Genomic DNA, 22,360 nt, shown 5'->3' with positions numbered 1-22,360 from the left:
TAAAGAAGAGCGCCATCTAGTGCTTGAGTTGTGCGTTGTTATCTAAATCTCGCGAGACATAACCGTTTCCATGGATACCGTCGTGATAAACTTCCTTGTGTTTCATAGAAATCACCGATTATAGCCTGAAAACATTTACTCAAAAGTCTCTCGAAATTCTCGAGATTTCTTAAAAAAACAACAGCGTTAGCTCTGCTCAAACTGCCTCCAAAGAGCTGAAAATGGGAGGAGATTACTACGAGATTCTTGAATTAAACAGAAACGCAACGGATGCAGACATCAAAAAGGCGTAGGTTAAGTGATTCACCCGTTTAAAAATATTAACCACAATAAAGTGAAATGATTATCAACTATGCTGTCTTTAGTTATCGACGTCTTGCGCTGAAGTTTCATCCGGCCAGCAACAGGGAGCCAGGTAGCAATGAAAGGTTTCGACAACTGGGAGAAGCCTACGATGTGCTAAGTGACCGTAAGTTCAGTGTGTGACTTTATCTGCTGCTAGAAGGTCCTGCTATCATCATTGTTATAGTTATTTCAATACATTGTTGTAGGAGTAAATTATTTGCTGTTATTATTATTGTTATGGTTTGTTATTCTTTATTTAATTATGTGATGTCATGTCGCTTAGCATTATGGGATTAGCAGCAATTGTAAACTAATGGAGATTTTAAAAGTTAAAATACTGGAGTTATTGTTCACATTAAAACACTTGGACACCACAGTGTGTTAGATGTAATTTACCAGCAGTAACTCAGGAGCTAACGAATTGTTCCACGGCTATTTTCTCCACTTTTTATACTGTTTTTAGCTAATGTTAGTCAATTGAAATGTATGCTAACAGCTGCAAAGATGGCCGATCTCCATGGTAACTGTGGAATTTCCCGAAATCTATAAATTACTTTCCCTTCAGGTTACTCACAGGATCTATTATGCAAATTATGATTTAGTTATTGTTTTTATCATGTTTTTTGAAACAGTTCGTAAAAAGGCCACCTATGACAAATTTGGTGATTCGGGCTTGAAGGGAGGTATCCCTCTTGAACTTGCCATAGGTGGTGCTTGGTCTTCAAAATACGCCTACCATGACAATCCTGAAAAAACCTTCAAAGATTTTTTTGGGAGTTCCAACCCTTTTTCAGGTAATATAGCCTACATAAAGATCAGTGATATAATTTCGGATTTGTACTTCAACAAATTTGCTTTCCTCTCTCTAGATTTTTACATTACTGATCTCCCTCTTCAGTTTGGTGGTCTGAACCCTGAAGAGAATAAGATCAAGGATGATCCCATTGAACGAGACCTCTATTTGTCCTTAGATGACATTTACCATGGATGCATCAAGAAATCAAAGATATCCCGCAAAGTATGTACAAAAGTAAACATTATTCTTGTCAACTATCTTTATGCTACATCGCTACCTATGCTAACATTTCTGTTGATGCGGAAGGTCATGAATGATGATGGCTGCACATCCAGCATCAGAGACAAGATTCTGACTGTTACTGTGAAGCCTGGATGGAAAGACGGCACAAGAATAACGTTTCCTAAAGAGGGGGATCAGGTCAGGACTGATAGCCTACTATTGACTTGAAATTATACTACGACGCTGTCCTTGGTGCTGATGCCGACTTTGATTTGGATAACTTTGTCATTTCTATATATCATTTTATTTCTACTTTTATGCAATTTTAAGACTGTGTGAAGAGAATATAGATGTATTGTTTATCCTTTTTAAATTTCACTTTAGGGCCCAAACAACATTGCTGCCGACATGGTGTTCATTGTGCGAGAGAAGCCTCATCCACTCTTTGAAAGACAGGACAATGATTTGATTTACCACAAAGAAATATCTCTGGAGATGGTGAGACAATTACATAACACATTACAAGAAGCAATATTTCTTTATCAATATTTTGTGTTTTATGTAAGTGTAACCTTTTTCATATTTTGGAACAAAGGCACTGACTGGCTTTGCTGTGGATGTGGAGACACTGGATGGAAGGATCATTAAAATTCCCGTTAATGAAATTGTGCAGTAAGTACATGTGTTTTTGTTGAAATTGTCAACTTTGTTTACCTGAGCCATAACATGTTTTTTGTCTTACCATTGTGTTAGCCCATCATACAAAAAAGTGGTGCCTGGAGAAGGAATGCCACTACCACACAACCCTTCACAAAAAGGAGACCTCATCTTTACATTTGACATCCTCTTTCCTGAAAAACTCTCTGCTGAAAGCAAAAGTCTGATCAAACAGGCTCTGCGTGATTAAAATTGTAATAATACAATTTATTAGAAAATGTTATGGATGTTTCAAACCAATGCTTAAAATAAATTGCAGGTTTTGTAACTTTTGAATAAGATTTTTTTTTCACATTGATTTCAAATTAACTGTCATCATTGCTCGTTTCAGCTGCTCGTAGGTCACAAACATCACAATGTTCCATGAGCCCAGACGCAGGAAAGATGGCATGAACCTTAAGAAAACAAGAAAAAAATATCCTTTTAATCATATTCCTTATTTTTCTGCGTATTGTCAGTGTCAGTGTGCTCACCCTTTGTAAAAAGCTCGAGGTCCCTCTTTGGTCATCATGCTGACAGCACAGTTCAGCACACTGCGGTACTGGCCAAGGGCAGAGTTCATGTATCTTGTTTTGACCACATCCACTGGAGAAGCAATCACTGTTGTGACTAGGCCTGCACCAAATGCTGAGACAATGTGACATGGCAGAGTGTCTGTGGACAAAAACGTATTAATTAATTATTATTTAAATATTTAATATCTTCACATAATAATATAATAATATGACATGTGGTTACCTGTCATTGGAGTAGAGTGAAGGAGCATGTCTTTGATAAAGTCATAGGTCACTAGTTCTGAGCAGTTCACAATTGCATTGCGTGCAATGTTGGGGCCAGTACCTGCAATAGACACAAATACCTTTAATGTTAGTTGAATGCCTTGCTTTTGGAAAAACATTTTTCAATAACTACCTTTCCACAGTCCAGCAATGCCTTCTTCTTTGGCAATGGTGCTGTAGGCATTGAGAGTGCTACAGTAGCGCTTCACATTACCAAGAGACCTTGCCTGTGCTTGGAAACGCACTTTGACCACATCAGTGGGTTGGGCAACAGCAACCGCAAGAGCTCCAGTGGTGCATCCAGCCATGAGACGACTGCCGATGCCTGCATCTGAAACAGAGCAGACAGGTTACAGCTGACCAGAGACAGCACTGTGAATCCATGACAGGTAGCACTCACGATCTGAGCCTTTTGTGTAGAACTGTTTGACAGAGTCATACAGCCCAATTCGAACTGAAGCGAAACTCATCTGCCTCTGCAGCCCTGCCACCAGTCCGCTGTACAAGCTCCTGGGGCCCTCTGTGCGGACCATAGTTCTCATGGTCCCAAGAACTCCATGATACTTTGCTGCAGATGCCTTACATGCAGCTGTGTTTCCCTCCCCCTGGATCTGAAGGGTAAAGAAAATACTAATATCACATTTAATTCATTAAATGAATGTGATCAGACAACACTGGTAGCTAAAAGGGGTTATAAACAAAGTGTTCACCTGTAACCGCACTTTGGCAGTGTCCAATGGGAATGTGAGCAAGTCAGCGATACAGGCTGCAGTTCCTGCTCCAACAAATTTTACAGCTGCTGTTGGAGGCACATCTGCAGGCTTGAACCCCACCATTATACCAAATGCTTAAAACAGGAACTTTTTTTACAGGGGAAAAAAAGACAAGAGGCCCTGTCACGAATCTAAAAGGACACAGAAGTAGTCAATAAAACTAAACAAACATTGCATGCATTTAGTCACAACTAAAGCACTTACCTTCAAAGTTTTTGGGACAAGTCCACTGAATCAGGATTCTCTAAATGCATCCCTTTGACTAAATTTTGTCCCAGCTATACATTGGTCTCTCTTGTTTTCCATAGAAACTGTTATGAATTTATTGTGGGGTAAGTTCATGCTCCAAAATCTGAAAAGGTAAAACAAACTTTAAGCTTTAAAACCCTCCGATAAAGCAACGTAAATTAGTTCAAATGTATACACACCTTGAGTTGCAGAAAATAAAACAGTCTGAGTTTCCACTGAGGTGATAGCGTCCTCTTTAAAGGACTTGTTTTTGCTTTGAGTAATCTGAACCAGTCAATGTCGGGATATAGAGGCTGAACAAAGACAGGGGCTTCCTTAAATAGTGTTTGTATAGAGCTGTTACGTCACTGCTTGACAGATGCTTTTTCTAAGGCCCTGCCCCTGTATAAACAGGACGCCTGTTGCTCAGACCGCCTCACAACTCATGGATACTGCACACCACCAACACCTTTAGCAAACATCTTTCTCACATTTACTTCAGCCTTTATTATACTGTATGCCTCTTCATTTGGTTAGCTAAATCTAAAAAAAAAAGTAAAATCTTTTATTGAAATTACTTAAGTGGCTGTGAATTATTGCCAAAGTAAATGGTAATGGTAAATATTTTCAACTTAGTATATAGTCAAAGTAAAGTACAGAGTATTGCTTTTAACTGAACCTCTTTGTAGTTTGTTCTCATTGTAGAATTCTCTTGTACTGAGAGAACAGCCGGCAAAGCGTGCTGAGTCATGCTGAACAGACAGGGAACACTATGTACGCCCACAAAATTAGCTCCGTATGGACAGGAGTCTGATTCACCATTAACAGAAATGAGAAAAACATACTTCAATTCTTAGAAAATACTGCTCTATATCAAAAAAAGTGTGTGCAAAAGCTTGATTAGATTTTTCCTGTCACAGTTTCAGCGAGCTGGTGTTTGCCTTGATAGCTGTTATCATACTGTCTCACTTTGATGATTCTATACAGACTATTCCGGCTCAGTTAAAATACATCAGCAACATTAAAAAAAAAAAAAACCTTTGTGCACATATTTTATCATTCAATGGATGAGACATGAATTATTTATAATAACATTTTGTGTTTATTGACCAGCAATTGTCTCTTACAAAATGTTTATTGTTTTGTGAACACTTGCAAAAACAGGACAATATGAAACAATGCAGAAGTAATTCAAATACAAAGCATTACACCACATGTAAACAGATGTCTAGTAACCAGCCTGCTGGTTATCCTTGTGCGTAACAGTTACTGGAATCACTAAATATCCAAACCTGAATTCTTTTTGGTGCTTCGTTTTCCTGAACGGTTCCTCAACTCTACAATTATTTGACCCCCTCGGCATCTTTCCTTGTTCAGAGTGCTTATGTCATGTTCTGTCCCTTTTCCTTGAACTCGTGGCTGCTCTATTTTGGGCCTTCTCTGACGACCTGCTTGTGTAACTCCTACAAAGTTGCTTTCACCACGGCCAAGTTCACTGTCAAACAGACCACTAAAGGTTCATATGTTCCATTCATAAAAAGATGTGTGTCAGAATGGTGACTCCCAGTATTGCTGGGCTCTGGTCATCCCTCTTTTGATCTGTTCATAGGTAACAAACATTACAATGTTCCAGGAGCCTAAACGAAGGAAAGAGGGCATGAACCTAGAAAAAAAGTCGGAGTTACAACGCTGTATTTGAGCAGTTATACATGATATTCAACATGTGCACCATCAGGTCCTTACCCTTTATATAAAGCTTTGGGCCCTTCACTCTTTATCATGATAAATGCACAGTTGATGGCACTGCTGTACTGTCCAGCCCCTGAGTTCATGAACCGGGTCTTCACTACGTCCACAGGAGAGGCCACCACTGTGGTGCAGAAGCCTGCTCCAAAGGCAGCAGTAAAGTGACACGGCAGGTTGTCTGATAGGAAGGACAATCGCAATACTCAGAATTTTTAAATAAACTATCTTTGATGTGATTTTGCTTCTTTGTCTTACCTGTCATCAGGTCATACTTAAGAATAAGCTCTTTGATCATGTCATAGGTCACCAGCTCCGCACAGTTCACTATGGCATTACGAGTAATGTTTGGCATGCACCCTGAAACAATGAAATGCATGGTTACTAGTAATCTGATTACAAATAATTGAATGGCAGTCTAAAAAGGATGACTGCATTACCTTTCCAAAGTCCTCTCACGCCCTCATCTCGTGCAATGGTCTTGTACGCATCGATTGTGCTGCTGTATCTTCTCTCACAGTCACCCGTTCGGATCTCAGCCTGGAAGCGCACTTTCACCACATCAGTCGGCTGAGCGAATGCCACAGCCATGGCTCCTGTGGTGCAGCCTGCCATGAGCCTGGTCACAATCCCAGCACCTTCACAATCATTTCATTACTTTGAGTGACGGAGGAAAAACCTCTCGTAAATCAGTGGCTTGATAACTCACTGTCAGTGCCTCGAGTGTAGAACTGCTTCATAGAGTCATAAAGGCCTATTCGGACCGAAGCAAAGCTCATCTGTCTCTGCAGTCCAGCCACTAGTCCATTGTACAGGCTCCTGGGTCCCTCTGTGCGGACCATGGTAGCTATGGTGCCAAACACCCCTCTGTACTTTGTTGCATTGGCTCCTTCTACTTTCACATTCTCTCCCTGGATCTAAAATATAGCATTGTATCTCAGAATCAGAATTGTTTTTGTTGCCATTGTTAGTGAACAGGTTCACAACTGGGGATTTTTTTCTGTTCCATCATGCAACATGAAACATAAAACATTTAACTTATAACTTAGATAAATAATAAACTACAAAAACTTTAAAACTATAAGAATATAAGGGCATAAAGAAGATTAAAATAAAATACGATAAAGACAACAATTTGACACAAAACAACAGAGTGAATGTACAAATGTACCGGTTAAGTGTTAGCAGTAGATAGATAAATATTTAGCATGTGATGGTTTTTGAGCAAATACGTCTTCTCCTCACCTGCAGTCTGACTTTGGCTGTATCCAGGGGAAAGGTGATCAGGTCAGCAATGCAGGCGGCTGTCCCTGCACCAAAGAACTTAACCGTTGCAGTGGGCACGAGCTCTTTTCCAACCATCACTGCTGCTTAGTGTTTAATACAGATATAAATATGTTTCAAGGGACCCTGTAAGCACATATTACATGTGTTTGATTATTGTGCATCGAGTGCAAAACAAGGTTAGCAATATATTTTAGCAATATACTGATATGAATTACAAAAACTAAACTTCATTCTTTGTAAAAGGAAAAATGTGTCTTATACCCATGTCGTTGTTGTTTTTTAATAGATAATATTTTTAAATTAATTAGTAACTTAGTACTTTATCAATTTGCCATTCCAGGTTGTAATAATTTTCTTAAAACATAATTCTTTCATCATAGCATGATGTTAGTTATGAAGGTGTTTGACTTACATCAGTGTAATTATAATCCAACCGAAAGAAAAAAGTATCCAATACAAAAAGTCTTTATTTGCTGCGTCCCTGGTTGTTCCTGACTGGTTTCAGTTGAATGGATATGATGCTGCACGAATTTATAGGCATCTTTGCACATGACTGAGGGCCGTCTGAGGGAGCACCTGTCATTGAGACTCATGTTTACCACTGACTCTAGGCGTCACTTGAGCCGTTGTTGATCTGCATGCATGGCATGAGAACACAACATAATTTTCCTTGGGACTTAAAGTACGTGTGTTGATTTTGACATACGTACATGACGTCTTTATTTTGTTGACAAATGAAAATGTAATACTTTTGCTTTGGATTCCTTTTATGAGACACTACTCCTCTGCTTTCTATTGGACAATGATGGACCAATCAGGAACATGTTCTGAGAATGTTCTCAACATTTCTGGTGCCATACAATAAAATGCACAACGGGAACCTCCTTTTTTGTGTCTACCAGGAAGCCATAAAGTTATGAAACACCCAACTTAAGGAACCGCCATGGTTTTTAGCCAATCCTTACTATGTACGGGTGGGAGGGTGCAGCAACCATCTGCATGTAATCACTGAAGCTATTTAGCTATGTTCTAACACACAAGGAAAACATGGAAAGTGTTTGGAGCGTGAAGTTACTTTGGTGTGAATAGTTCTTGTCATGCAGTGATGCATGTTACCTCCCCTTCACCTCCGGAGCATGACCCTAGGTTACCACGGGATAACAACGTAAAAACTCTCTTATAAACAGATTAAATTAAAACTACTTTCACAAATGTTGGTTGTTTTTAATGAATTACTCAGGCCTAATTATTCTTTTGGACTACAGCTCATTTGCAATGCCATTTCATATAGGATGCCCCAAAGGCTTAACAGCTTACACTATGTAACCTTTGAGGCCGTTGTGTACGAGTAAACAACTGGCTGCTCCAGACTGAACTAGTCTGAGCAGCCTGACTTTGCAAACAGCTTGTGAAAATGAAACTGAGCAGGCATTTTCCATCACCGCAGTGTCCTCTGCTCTTTAAATACCACCAGTACTGTGAACAAGATAAGCCAAATTACTCCATAAATAAATACCAACACTATAAATAAAGTCCACTGTGATGTCAGAGGTTAGTGGGGCACGCAATGTATGGACATCCAGATTTCCCTTAGCTATGGCATGATTTGTTTGTTTATTTGTTTGAACAGGGGCAGTGCACAATGTAACGTTGACCAAAAAGGAAAGATGCTTAGAACCAGGTTACAGCAAAATGCTAATTTCCACCTGTAGTCCATGGGCAGGTTGATGTTACAGTACAAAACTGAGTCTAAATGTATGAATTAATATAATCAGATAACATTTTCATAAATTTATTGGGTTGCATCACAACTAAAACATATTTTTTTCTGTCCCTTTTGTTTTCTGGTAACTTAAAGCTGGCGTACCCGTTTTCCTGTTCAAATTGTGATTTAATTATTATTATTATTTTCCAAGCAAAATAAATTGCAATAATCTAGATTGTATCTTCAGTAACTCCATAAAAATGTAGGTGAAGACATTGCAACTATTCAAAAATAAATTTACTCTACAACAACAACAAAAAGGCAGGTCGGCCTACCACAGCTTTAATCAGTAAAAACAACTATTAGCCACGGTGATGTAGCGTGGTATCAGTCGTGTGTGTTGATAGGCTAATATGCGACGTTGCTTTTTTGACCCATTATCAGTATAGTTGTTCCTTGATTTTAACTTCTTAACCTCCGTCTGAACCAAGCACATTTTCTCCAGTTTGGCTTTACCCAAATCTTAAAGCTTCTTTAAAAAAGCGTTGAAAACAAGGAAGAAACACAACCAAAAAGTGATGGAAAAAACGAAAAAAATAAAAGTCCACAAAAAAGCCACACAAGAGCAACAAAAACATACCGAAAAAGCATGCAATAACACAATTTAAAAACAAAAAAAGCATCACTAAAAACGGACAAAACTACACTACAAAATAAACAATGAATAAAGCACCCCCAAAAAAATGACAAAAACACACACACAGAATGAGAAAACAAACAAAAAAGTCACTATGAGTTTTGTAGGTCTTAGCTTTCAAATGCGGCGTTTCGTTGCACTGGCTTAAGTCTGTAAGCTCCCTAAAACCGAACTGGAGAAAATGCGCAGGTACAGCGGATTATGCCCACTGCCGCCATCTTGTGGATATTGCTTTTTATTACATTCATTTGGCTTGTGCGTGCTGCGTGTATCCTCTAGGGGGCAGTGTGACCAAACACGCGATGGCACCATTACAGAAGAAGAGGCTAGCTGCGGCGCTCACTGTTAGCATTGACCGTTAGCCTCGGTTAGCCTCAGTTAGCTTGTCTTTCTCGGACGCTCGGTTCAGGTTCCCGTCCCGATGTGCAGCTAGCAGTGGCGCAGGTGTCGAAGAAAAATATTTGCGGTAAAAAGAGAGGAGGTCCACGCTGAACATTTCCTGAATCCTGACTGACACTCCGCTCCAGAGGCACCGATATGGAGAGACAACTGCATTTAAATCTATTACCCTCTAGACCTCCTATGCCCGGTGGTTTTCAATCCGGATCCAAAATGAAAATGGGGTAAGCTTGTCACCCACTAACTGCTGTCTGCTCTATTTATGTGCTCTCCAGATTGTGTCGGTTTCTGCACGACGGGGGCTGTCACCTTTTCATTATTATGCACACAGTTGTCACGAAAGAGTGAAGATGAGTCGTTCTAAAAACTGAGATTATATTAAACATGTAAGAAGCTATATATGATAATCAGGTTATATAGATGCATCATAATAAAGGTATTCTCTCACACTTAATTTGGGGTCAGGCATTTCCTACATTTGTATTCCCATCGACTGAATAACTGAAATGACTTTGCATTAGAGAAATCCTCACATGTAAATGTAAAGCTGTATTGATTTGTATCGTTAAAGCTTCTTTGCATTGTGACCTCACTCTTAACTCTTTGTATTTTATTTGTCAGACCTGGACGCAAGAGAGATTTCACCCCACTGTCCTGGAGCCAGTACTTTGAAACGATGGAGGACGTTGAAGTGGAAAATGAAAATGGAAAAGATATATCCTTATTTGACCATCGACAAACAAACAAAGACACAAACATATTTGTAGATATGCGTTATTTATTCCCTTGACTTCCCTGAACGTTTTCAGGATTTACAGCAGCGGTGCTCATGGCCCGGTGCTGCTCCTGCTTCATGGTGGAGGGCACTCCGCTCTCTCCTGGGCAGTTTTCACGGTGAGACTGGAGTATGTGCATTTCTTTGCTGCACATTCTTTGTGTTGACATGAATGGTGAATTTTCTTTTCCAGGCTGTCATTTGCAACAGGATCAGCTGTCGGGTGGTGGCGATGGACCTCAGAGCCCATGGTAGAACAAAATATAGTGCTCTCTATCATCAGTGACATCAGCTGGAGGCAGGAAGTGATCATGAGAAATAAGATTAAACTAAAACTAGCGATTTATAAGTGTAAAACTCCGGCTTAAGGTGCCGGAACAAGAGGAATGACATTTGAGACGATAAAATAAGGTTTATCTGATATTTCCTACAACAGTGAGACATTTGTTTATCATTACTATGACAACAGCTACAATGGAAATGGATAGGGATCTAGCTGCCTGCTTTCAGCTACGCTCCTGAATGTTTACAAACAATTTAAAGGGTCTATAGTGCTTGATGTGTGCAACTGAAGCAGTCAGTTATGTGCTTATGGTTGTAGGTGACGCCAAAGTAAAAAATCCTGAAGATCTGTCAGCTGACACAATGGCAAAGTAAGGACCATATGTTCATGTGGCAGACATCTACTCGACGGCAACAGTCCTAATGTTTTATTCTTTCCTTTATTAAGGGATGTTGGCAAAGTGGTCGAATCACTTTATGGCGATAATCCTCCACCAATTATGATAATAGGTCATAGTATGGGTGGTGCTATTGCTGTGCACACTGCAGCAGCCAATCATGTACCGTCACTGATTGGCCTGTGCGTCATTGATGTTGTTGAAGGTAAGAGTTGTAAGGATGTCAATTTTGTATTAAAAGTTTAAATCTCACGTTAGTCAAATGAAATGTGTACACACAGGCACAGCAATGGATGCTTTAAACAGTATGCAGAACTTTCTTAGAAGTCGGCCAAAGACGTTCAAATCTCTGGAAAATGCTATTGAATGGAGGTAAATGTGAAATAATTTTTTTGCATTATGTTGTTTTGTTGTAAATATTGTTTTAAAAAAAAAAATGCACTGACCCTTTACAGTGTTAAGAGCGGCCAAATTCGAAACATTGAATCTGCACGTGTGTCTATGGGAGGTCAAGTAAAAAAGTAAGTTGATATTTTTCTTTTTTGGATTCTGTGTTTAGGTTTTTATGTTAATTATTTGTGGTTAGGTGTGAAGAGTCCAGCAGCAGCCCGGGCGTGTCCAGAAGCATAGGAGAAGGCATTATCGAAGAGGACGAAGAGGAAGAAGCTGCAGAGGAGTCGACAAAGAAACGAATGAAGGAGGATGACCAAGAAGTGAGCAGCTGTCAGACTTAAGGGCTTAAGTAAGACAGTGCTGCATGACAAAAACAAACCCTCTTTTTCATCAGGTAAAGAAGGACAGTGTGTTTACCTGGCGAGTGGAGTTGTCAAAGACAGAAAAGTACTGGGAGGGCTGGTTCAGAGGTCTGTCCGCATTGTTTCTCACCTGCTCCGTGCCAAAACTGCTACTGCTTGCAGGTTAGTCCTGTCTCATTTGAGTATAAGACGTAATTAAACTATTTATTTCACCCCTTCATTTCTGATCTTTCACAGGAGTCGACAGACTTGATAAAGACCTTACTATTGGACAAATGCAAGGTAGGCCCTTCAGACCAATGTTTTCTCACTCACTAATTGAAATTATACTTCTACTATAACATTTTCTTTACCCGTTTTTTCCATCCACTCTTCATTCATTTAAACTGACTGAAAGGACAGTCCAATACATGGTTAAAAATGTCGTTATTCTTGTTACTTTGGTTAACTTTTTTAAGTGCTCTACCAATATGGTTGTATTGGATAGTAGTTTTGATTAATACTTGAAAGAGCATATGCATAAAAAACAGGCAAATTAGTAGATTTAATACATATTTTAAAGGAACAGGCCACTGTTTTTCCATACTGAGAAATGTCCTTACCTGAGCTAAGACGAGTACCTGTCTGGTCTTTGTGGTTGCGCTCAATCACGCAAAAAGACCAAAGATGTTGTTAGCATTTAGCCTCTCCCAGCAAATTCCTATGGAGCCAAATGGAAGTTAGAAGCAACCAAGCTCTTCCACATTTTCCCTATTTAAATACAGTTACACGATCCCAATGTAGTCACACAGAATGAAACATGTCGATTTTCTAAGCGGATAAAAAGAGGTACTATATTGTGAGGCGTAATATGTCCGTGCAGTAATATCTTTACTCCTAAATAATTCTGAAGATATTACTGCACAGATGTCGAAGTGCTCCTAAGGAGGTGTTACGCCTTACAATATAGTACCACCTTTTACCCGCTTGAAAATCGTCAGGCTTCATTTTATGTATCTAGACTTGGATCGTGTACTTGTGTAACTGTATTTAAATAGGGAAAACATGGAAGAGCTTGGTCGCTTCTAACTTCACCTCGTTTGGCCCCATAGAGGAGAGGAGGAGAGGCTAAAGCTAACAACATGTTTGGTCTTTTTGCGTGACTGAGCGCACGTGTAAAGACCAGACAGGTACGCATCAACTCGTCTAAGCTCAGGTAAGAACATATCTCAGTATGGAAAAACGATGGCCTGTTCCTTTAATGTATTAAGGCGTCTCACAATATGGTGACGGTGGGCCCGGATGCTACAGTTACAAACAAATGCTTTATAACAGTACACATTGGTGTCAGAAAACAAATGTATTCCTGTTCCATTCACAGGAAAGTTTCAGATGCAGGTCCTGCCTCAGTGTGGTCACGCTGTCCACGAGGACGCCCCTGAAAAAGTAAGAACTTGAACAGGACAGATGTGAATATTCTGTCCTTTTCTGGCGTCGTAATCCATGTTCTTTAAACTGCCTTAACTCATTTGGACTTTTTCACAGGTAGCGGATGCTTTAGCAACATTTATGGTTCGGCACAAATTTACGGAGTTTAAAGAAGGCTATTTGTGGTATGTATCACAATGACTGTTATTATAATGTGTAGTTATACTTTGAATTTTTAAAAGAATAATAGACCAGTGACTAAAATAGTAAAGTATTATTTTTGACGACTAAAATTGGACTTGAACTAAATTCAATGTTTTTCATGAAACTAAAACTATGACTAAAATGTCCAGATATTTTAGTCGACTAAAATAAGACTAAATAAAAATAAAAAGGAGAGACTAAAATCATCCAAACTTCTATTGACCGTCTGAAAAAGCGTCATGTAAATTCACTGCCAAAGGAACAGCTCTCTTTAAAAATATGTTGTCAAAAGTAACACTGATAGACTATAAAGGATTTTGCCAATATTATCTTAGCATTTCAGTTTATTTAAATAAACATTTAAGATAAATTATTTTGTTACATTGTCTTAATGCTTTACACGTTTTCTTTTACAGCTAATTAACCGTTTCCTATGTAAAAACTACAAACAGAAATACAAGAACTGTCTCACGACTCAATACCACAATTTTTGCACTTCAGCAGCAATTAAATAAATTATTTAAGTATTATCTTTGTGTAGATACTTTGCCTTTTTGCTTTGCCTTTTTTTTGTCATTGAAAGCTATGGATTTAAATGTAATTTTACTTTCTTTTTTTAATTAAATGTCCTGACCATATTTTCTGTATTTTGCATTTCTGTGCATTTATTTGAAAAAACTGTATAGAAACACAGACAACAGTGAGTTATCCATCTTAGTCATACTTATGTATATTTCGTATGTGTTAATAAAAATACATTGTGACCATTTCAGTGGTTATTGTCTTTTAATGGACTTTGCCGAGACTTTAAGCACTTATTTGAGAATATAAAAAAAGTATCAACCAAATGCGGCTGAAATATTGTGGTTTTGACATTGTCACGGTGCAGAAAGTCTTGGTGGCCGGTGGTGGTGGTGGGAATTCCTCGTCATTGTGTTGAAAGTCGCATGACTGAGCACTGACTGCAGTTTGTTCTGCACCAGTGTCTCAGCCTCCAGGGCACAAAGCAATTTGGCTCATCAAAAACTAGAGCCGCTTCTAAATTAGGTGTAAAGCCGTGAATTATCAGAACAAATATTTTTTACAGTGCGGATCAATGCAAATATTGTCCTTCAGGTAACTCTTCAAGTTGGCATTCTTTTTTAAGAGGACACAGATAAAGCATTTGGATGAGGACCTAATCTAGAAGTTGGGCGACCTGTTGTCAGAGCTCTCCCGGTCACTTATGTTTTAGATGGATTTTTTATTTAGAGAAAATGTCACTTTTTAACTGGTGTAAAACTAATTAACACTTATGGCAAAGATAAGCAAAACAGATAAGTACAAAAACACAAAAGCCGTCATGTGCCCTTTCGTTCCTTGACTTTTCAGCCCAGGGATTGTAGTGAAGCTAATTGTGCCTCTGAAGAATAGATGCATGATGTAAACGTGCACAAAAGAAATGAATTATTAATTAAGTTTAATGACTTCTCCTAAGATCACAAATCCCTGGGAACACACAGTAAACCGTGATGACATCAGAGCCTCAGTTTTTCCACTTAACTAAGTCACATTTTTTAAGTAAACTGTTTACTCCCCAACTACTGGTTAGAGATACTGTAAATTAAATAATTTGACTGAGAGATTCAGTTTACTCTCAATGTTTAACCAAATGGGAAATTATCTTATTTGTGGATATTTAAAGTAGTGTGTGATTTGCAGTGATTGCACTCAGAAGACCTACAGTAAAATCCAGACTCACCGCTGTACCAACATATGAAAACTAAAAATAATTACAGGGGTATTAGAGGGGTATCTTTCTGGATTTGCCAGGCTGCCCCGTATCCCGCTGGACTACAATCAGAGATGTTTTACTGTAAATCAGGAGTAGGCAAGTTTGTGTTTCTATTATCGCCAAAACACCTCACCATAGTAGCCCAAAATAAAGACCCATTTCCTGCAAATGCCTTATACATTACATTAAATATGACCAAGTAGGATGTTCGGACAATACACTACAAAAAGTGGTTGGCTTTAAGCATTGGCTTAAATGACTTAAATTGAGGAAATGTATCTTATTTTTTACTCATTTTTTTCCTGATCCAACCAAGTTTACTTGCTAGTTTGAGGCTAGCTCATTTCCGACTAGTTCTAAAGTAAATCTCACTTGAAATAAGAAAGTATAACAGCCAATGGGATAAGACCAATGTTCTTTCCCCATTGGAAAATACAATTACTTGAAATAAAGACTAAATGTACTGAAACGAGTCAGAAACCTACCAGAACAAGTAGATCAATAATCAATAATCTTGGTGAAAATTCCAACCACATCTTAACTCGCCAAAACAACTCAAATTTGGATTACGATGCTCAAATTCGGATTTTTTTTTACTAAGTTGGTTAATTACCTACAGTGGACTGATGGTATTATACTCATACTTTAACAGGTATTTCATATCTATTTTGCATAAATATATTTCTCTAAATCATCTTGGGGCCAGATGTTTTGTGCTAGATGGCCGGATTTGGCCCCCGGGTCTGACCTTGCCTACCCCTACTGTAAATGTACAAATATATAACAAAATCATGAACACAATGATAATCTAATTAGTTGTTTGGTACATTAACAACAGAATGGCCGAGTTGTTAGTTCTCTTGCCCCAGTTTCAATTACTGGACCGCGTGGGCCTTATTCTGTGATTTGCATGTTCTCTCTTAATGTTTTCCTCCTCCAGGTGCTCCAGTTTCCCCCATTACCCCAAAATATGCATAATACACTAATAGCTACTTCTGACAAAACCCAAGGTGCAGACAGAGAATCACATGCAAAATCCACACAGACAGGCCCCACACGGTCAAAGAATCTAACCCAGAAACTTCTTTCTGCGTTAACATTGCTCCACCGTCTGCAAACTTTTTAATGGGGACATTACAGAAAAAAAGGGAGAGAAAAATACGTTTGCAGATTTAATATTTAGAGCAACCAATAATGTTCATCAATACGTGAAATTCCCGCACATTGCTTAACTTGCAAAAATGTCTTCATTCAGCGTTTCAGTCCTAAGTCCTTCATGCAAATGGGGACTTTAAAATATACATAACCCTAATTATTGGAAGAGTAGTGGTTGCTTACTACTACTACTACTACTACTACTACTACTACTATTGTATCGGTGTAGGTTGTGTACTGTCATTGTTTCCTTGGGCAGGAGTAAAGTAGTTGGTGAGCTAGTAATTGGCTGAAATGTCAAAGGTGCCGCTGTTTAAAAAAGCAGTATGGCCAATGTGAAGTGAAGAGTTACGATGCACTATTGTTTGGGATAAATGGTAAATGGTCTTGATTTATTTAGCGCATTTATCCAAAGCGCTTTACATCAAGGAACCACTCAGCCATTCACACTCTCATAGATAGATCACTGTGCCAAAAGTGATTCTGTCCACAGTATTGTAACTGTACCGGAGCTGTCCACATGCACTGGTGCTGAAATGAGCAATAAACAGTAAACGTTTATTTAATTGTGCATACATGTTTGGTTGACCCTAGTATTGTGCAATGTATGAACTGTTATACTGTAGCAAATGTAAAACTATACTAATGGTTGAGTGGTGTGTGAGTGAGTTCTTGGTGGTGGTTCGAAGGCCCGATGGCACAGAGTTTGAGCCTCACTTCCATCAGTCTGGGCAGGCCAGCGATTTCAAGAGAAAAGTACGATCATACAGGGATATCTTTTTTTAATAGCACTTAAAAGGTTTCGCAAATTAACTTTCAGAAAATGTAACATGTAGAACTTTTACACCAAACACAATGTGGTCCGTAGACTGTAAGTGAGTTCAGTGGATAAGAGACTTCTGATTGGCTGTCTCTCTACAAACAAAATGACTGTGTTGCACAAATTTCCTATAAAACGGACACCACTGACAGGTTGGAAAGCGGAAAGGTTGTAGCCCTCATACCTTGTAGTATTCATTTGATTTATTTTTTCACACACGCATGTAAGCAATACATTTAAGATTACAGTTACATTTTGTGATACTACTTTTTACCACTGTTTTTCATACTCTTTTCTCTCAGATTTTGCCTGATGTCGAGGCCATGAATGTCACTACAGAGCGATCCTTGCAGACTCCTGTTCGAGCTTTGCTGTCCATGCTGCCATGCTTCATCTTCCTTTATGTCAATGCCGTCATGCTTTTCGCTCTGCTCAGAAAGCCCCTTTTCCTTGAGTCCTCTCGGTATATCCTTTTTGGCCACCTGCTCTTCACTGACTCCCTTCAGCTGTTGGTCTCTATGCTACTCTATATCTTTGCTGTTACCCTGATCAAAATGTCCAGCTATGTGTGTATAGTTTGCACTCTTTTTGCGGCAATAACAGTCAAAATGTCTCCCCTCAACTTGGCCGTGATGTCCCTGGAAAGATACATCGCTATTTGTTTTCCTCTTAGACATGTGAATATTGCCACTACTAAAACAACCGGCATTGCAATAGCTGTCATGTGGTCAATGGCGTCTCTAGACTCATTCACGCAGCTTATTTTCTTTGTCAGCTGCACAAATACCAGCTTCACAACTCACTGCACCAAACAGTCCGTCTTTAAACTTGAAATCTCTGCAACTTTAAGCAGATCTTTCACAATAATGTACTTTGTTTTAGTCAGTATGATCATAATGTACTCTTATGTAGCCATAATGGTGACCGTCAAAACATCCTCAGCCAATGTTCGTCACGGCGACAAAGCCCACACTGTAGTGCTGGTGCATCTGCTCCAGCTGTGCCTCTGCCTCACCTCTGCTTTATTTAACATGGTCAGTTCAAGCGGGCTGTGGAACATAGACCCAGCGACCGCCATACACGTTCAGTACGCACTTTTCCTGGGCCTTGTGATGTTTCCCAAGTGCCTGAGTCCACTCGTGTATGGACTCAAGGACAACACTTTCAGACAAGATTTTCAAGACTGTTTTACATTCGGGGTGAAGAGAGGGGCGACAATCAGACCCTTTCCAAAATGACGATGAAGAGCTGGTGTATTGTGTAAGGAGTGCACAAATGCTTTACCATGTCTGTTTTCAGGTTGCTGTCGTTGTTTTTTACTTGTGTGGACTTCATCTGATTGTTCTGTTGCTATGCTGTGCAAAATGAGTGTATACAGGGTTTCAGCAGGGCATTACAAAGCATCAAGAGTCATTCAATGTAATGTCATTAAAAAGCATTAAATTTCATTCAGTTGCAGTTGCAGTTTGGGCTGAAAATGACCACACACGCCTGATCCCGTCAGACCTCGGAAGGTAAGCAGGGAAGGGCCTGGTCGGTACTTGGATGGGAGACCATTTGGTAACACCAGGAAGCCTGGGTGAATAGTGAGTGAGTGAGTGGTGGTGGTCGGAGGGGCCGATGGCGCAGACTGGTCGCCTCGCTTCTGTCAGTCTACCCCAGGGCAGCTGTGGCTACAATAGTAGCTTACCACCACCAAGTATGGAGTGAATGAATAATGCAATATAAAACGTGTTTGAGTGTCCAAACACGTGCTACATAAAACCAATGCATTGTTCTTATTATTGTTTTAGGGTTTTTTGGCTAAAAAGTTTGTCCATTTTGTCCAATTCTCTTTCCTCTGATGGAATATTAGCGAGTCTTAAGGACTGAAATATGCGCTGAATTTTGTTCTGTGTTTGTGGCAATAAAATATAGTGCTAAAAAGCTGTAGATTTGACTTGCTTCTGCCTCTGTAAACCCTGGTACAACAACACAAGTGTGTTATAGTCCTAATTCACATGCTTGATGTTTTTTAATGTAAACATGTCAATGTTCATGAAATATTTATGCCTTACTTTGTCTTTTGTTTATGTTTGTTCATGTTTGTGTTTTTGTTTTCTCTTTAGAATTTGTTTCGTGCATTTTGTTCCCTTTGGGTTCTCCCACACTCAACATTCATATTCATTGGCAAACGTACATTACTGTAATGTGGGTGTGAATGTAGTGACTATTTTATAAGATGGAGATTATAGATGATGGATATTGATGAAATTCATAAGTGCTGCAGTGCTGAGTTTACTTGGCTTCTATCTCTCTCATGCACATGCTATTTTGTTACATTTATGTTTCAATGTTCTTTTTTTCCTTCCAAATTTATTTTGATGGCTACTCTGAAAGTGCTTAATAAAAAAATAAAAAATGAATTGGGCATAAATGTTTGCTTTTATTTTTAGATTGACATTTACTGATTCTTATTGTTTGCTGATAGCTTTAATACATGAGAAATATTTTAACCATCTTTTCCATGAGAATCAGAATGGCTTTTTTGTGTTGTGTTTTTAATCTGATCAATGAAATGCACAACATTTGGATATTTTCTCATGTCAGTGTTTTGTTGTTATTTATACGAGTGCTCCCTTTAACCAGCAGATGTCAGCTTTGTTTTACTTAAGCCCCTGCTCCCTCTGTGTGCCTGACACCTGAAGCTATCTGTGGGAAAACTCTATCATCCTCCATACATTCTCCGCAGTCTTTAAGTGAAAATTCCTCAGTGTTCCTCATTTAAGTGAAAGTATAGCTCAATTTGTGTGTGTGTAAACAAGCTGGGAGGGGCTGACCTGCCAAATAAAAGAGGTGCCTGGGCAGGAGGTGGACTAATTTAAGCGATCTTTATATGTCCACGGTCCCAGAGGCCTCTCAGAGCCTCTCCGCTTTGGGTAAAGAGCACTCGACTGGCTGAAAGACATTCCTGAGACACTGACTACCTGGTGATGAAGACTGGCTACACACAGGGTGCAGAGGTCTAAAGTAATAAAGTGCCCGTATATATCAAAAAAGTCATCACAGCAAAAAGTGATCCAGAAGAAAGTACATTTTTCATGAAATAAATAGGCTGTGTTTTCCTGTAATTTGTAAATCAAACAGATCTGCCAGTGCAGCAAGGTATAGGGAAAAAAACGTCTCCTTTGAAAATATGAGAAAACATCTTATTTCAAGTAAAGTGAGGATTTATTAGCTAATTTTAAGTGCAAAATGATTATTCCACTGGCAAATAGGTTTAATGTAATCTGAACTTTTTTGCTGTGTATTTGTGAAAATCACTTCAATTTTCAAATCATGGGGTTGATGAAGTTATTGTAATAACTCTAATGCACTGTAAGACACTTTGAAGAATTAAATCTATGAAAGAATCAAATAAAGCAGTGGTTCTCAACCTGGAGGTCGGGACCCACAAGGGGGTCGCGAGACAAATTAGGGGGGTCGCCAGATCATGTAGATAAAATATACATACTTTTTTTTTAGCTTATATTATAATATTTTATTGTTGCATGTGTGCTATTTTACCAGAGGGCCATTATATGTTCGTAATTTGATGAATTTTATTTTAGCCATTTGTTTTTTTCTTTCTTTTTTAAGAATTATGTAGGCTAATGTTCCGATTTCTCACAGCGTGACCCGAGCGGGGGGTCACGAACCCCCTTTACTGTTATAATGGGGGTCGCGGCTCCAAAAGGTTGAGAACCATTGAAATAAAGCATCAATCCTAGTAGGCATTTTTTACAGTGAAGTGACAGTTTTCCTTCCTGAAAGTTGTGAAACCTGGTTTAAACTCAGTCCCTGTGACGAATTTTGATGTTTTAAATGCATTAGGAAAGTTTGAGGTGAGTTTGGACCAGAAAATAGCTATTTGAAATCTGAGTGACCCTGTTTCTTTGTACAATCAGGTATAGCTCCTTTTCCTTTCATATTGGAAAACATAGAAATGGAAACTTCTTAATCCTTGAAAGTTAGGGAAGACACTAACAATATAGAACCGGCTCTGACTCTGTTTGCGAGACCTGGTAGTCTGGTAGTCATTATGTCCATCCTGGAGCATAATCAAAACGCAGTATAACTCAACGAACTGAAGCCCAGACACAGTGCTCATTGTACTCATTTGGAGAGATTACTCAAAGTCAGTCTGTTCCCCTTCTGTGTGCACGCTCCCTTGCTTTTATACACTGGAGTTACAATTGAATGGGTGAATAATTGTATCTCTTGTGGCTTCGCAAAAGACATTTCCAGGTTTAGATGGAAGCACTGACCTGGTTCGGGTTCTGCAAGTCTGAAAGATGTGTCCCTCTGACGAAAGATCTGCCTTTAATAAACCAGGAGAGGCGGGAGGATGTGTTGTCCTGCCTTCATAGACCAAGTTGAATGGACAAGTGTGCTTAACAAATCGGTAATACTGATTCAATTAGGTTGTATGAACTTAACTGGATTATATAGCAAAAAAGGGGCAAATAAAAGCATGAATCAAAGAAAACAGAAAACCTACCAAATATGAAGGTAATAGGTTGCATTGTTCTTTATTTAGACCAAACCAATATGCCTATAGGGTTAATTGCCACCTGCTAAATAGTGAATATCCTGCAAGATATGCATTTATAGCAATTAGTGATAGATATGATAGTAATAAAAAAAACCTCAAAAAAGTATGAAATAAGGACATACAAAATAACCAATAGGTCCCAGACTGATAGTGGGACAATCCACGTCTGAAATTATTTAACTAATTACGTCTTCTTAATGCCCTGGGTTGGAAATATCTAATTTAACATAAAAAAGCATTGCCTAAATGGTTTATAAGGATACAAAAAAATGTGACAGGTGCATTTGCAAGACTGCTTCTCCTCCAGTGTCCCTTCTTTCTGGTGAGCGGTCTCTAAACAAAGAGAATAAAACATGATTAAAATAAGAAACCAATAAATGTGGGGTTATCAACAGCGATGATGTAATGCGTGTTTCAGTGGTCCGCTCCTTCGGGGGGGGACGCGGCGGCTCGTTACCGTCTGAGGAGGCCCCTTTTCGGATGCCAGGTGAGCTCTCGTCCCCCCTCCGGCTCCGGGGCAGATGGT

The 22,360-nt window shown here is 39.1% G+C and overlaps 5 protein-coding genes across 6 annotated transcripts; 3 read left to right on the top strand and 2 right to left on the bottom strand.

The window, feature by feature from the left end:
* Positions 1–190: 190 nt before the first annotated feature.
* dnajb13 (DnaJ heat shock protein family (Hsp40) member B13) lies at positions 191–2,273 on the top strand. Of its 2 annotated transcripts, none has more exons than XM_079565733.1 (8): positions 191–289; positions 366–469; positions 978–1,139; positions 1,215–1,363; positions 1,448–1,561; positions 1,748–1,861; positions 1,959–2,035; positions 2,117–2,273. In XM_079565733.1, exons 1-8 carry the CDS (start codon positions 222–224, stop codon positions 2,268–2,270), a joined length of 942 nt encoding a protein of 313 aa, XP_079421859.1. In that variant the 5' UTR covers positions 191–221; the 3' UTR covers positions 2,271–2,273. The 2 variants fall into 2 exon arrangements, with proteins under 2 accessions (XP_079421859.1, XP_079421860.1); XM_079565734.1 differs by having other exon boundaries at positions 1,959–2,039; positions 2,117–2,234.
* A 44-nt stretch (positions 2,274–2,317) lies between these two features.
* On the bottom strand, positions 2,318–4,190 carry LOC306970320 (dicarboxylate carrier UCP2-like). The gene is made up of 8 exons (XM_079566236.1): positions 4,061–4,190; positions 3,837–3,984; positions 3,570–3,763; positions 3,260–3,470; positions 2,993–3,190; positions 2,819–2,920; positions 2,554–2,734; positions 2,318–2,475 (listed from the first exon to the last, which is right to left on the bottom strand). The coding sequence occupies exons 3-8, from the start codon at positions 3,693–3,695 to the stop codon at positions 2,370–2,372; spliced, it is 924 nt and encodes a 307-aa protein (XP_079422362.1). The 5' UTR covers positions 3,696–3,763; positions 3,837–3,984; positions 4,061–4,190; the 3' UTR covers positions 2,318–2,369.
* An 899-nt stretch (positions 4,191–5,089) lies between these two features.
* LOC306970891 (dicarboxylate carrier UCP2-like) lies at positions 5,090–6,991 on the bottom strand. The gene is made up of 6 exons (XM_079566966.1): positions 6,849–6,991; positions 6,313–6,520; positions 6,044–6,241; positions 5,862–5,963; positions 5,604–5,784; positions 5,090–5,523 (listed from the first exon to the last, which is right to left on the bottom strand). Exons 1-6 carry the CDS (start codon positions 6,963–6,965, stop codon positions 5,409–5,411), a joined length of 921 nt encoding a protein of 306 aa, XP_079423092.1. The 5' UTR covers positions 6,966–6,991; the 3' UTR covers positions 5,090–5,408.
* A 2,603-nt stretch (positions 6,992–9,594) lies between these two features.
* On the top strand, positions 9,595–14,221 carry ppme1 (protein phosphatase methylesterase 1). The gene is made up of 14 exons (XM_079566059.1): positions 9,595–9,915; positions 10,313–10,414; positions 10,501–10,585; positions 10,660–10,717; positions 11,068–11,119; positions 11,197–11,351; positions 11,428–11,518; positions 11,602–11,667; positions 11,733–11,859; positions 11,934–12,063; positions 12,139–12,183; positions 13,262–13,326; positions 13,426–13,493; positions 13,929–14,221. Exons 1-14 carry the CDS (start codon positions 9,830–9,832, stop codon positions 13,930–13,932), a joined length of 1,134 nt encoding a protein of 377 aa, XP_079422185.1. The 5' UTR covers positions 9,595–9,829; the 3' UTR covers positions 13,933–14,221.
* Positions 14,222–17,086: 2,865 nt separating this feature from the next.
* On the top strand, positions 17,087–18,499 carry LOC306970750 (odorant receptor 131-2-like; the record flags this gene model as incomplete). Its single annotated transcript, XM_079566777.1, has 2 exons — positions 17,087–17,197; positions 17,564–18,499. The coding sequence occupies 2 exons, from the start codon at positions 17,087–17,089 to the stop codon at positions 18,497–18,499; spliced, it is 1,047 nt and encodes a 348-aa protein (XP_079422903.1).
* Positions 18,500–22,360: the final 3,861 nt, after the last annotated feature.

This window comes from Gobius niger (genome assembly GCF_951799975.1).
Source record: "Gobius niger genome assembly, chromosome: 11".
In the NCBI taxonomy this organism is placed as follows: domain Eukaryota; kingdom Metazoa; phylum Chordata; class Actinopteri; order Gobiiformes; family Gobiidae; genus Gobius; species Gobius niger.
This window is presented reverse-complemented; position numbering and strand designations above follow the sequence as displayed.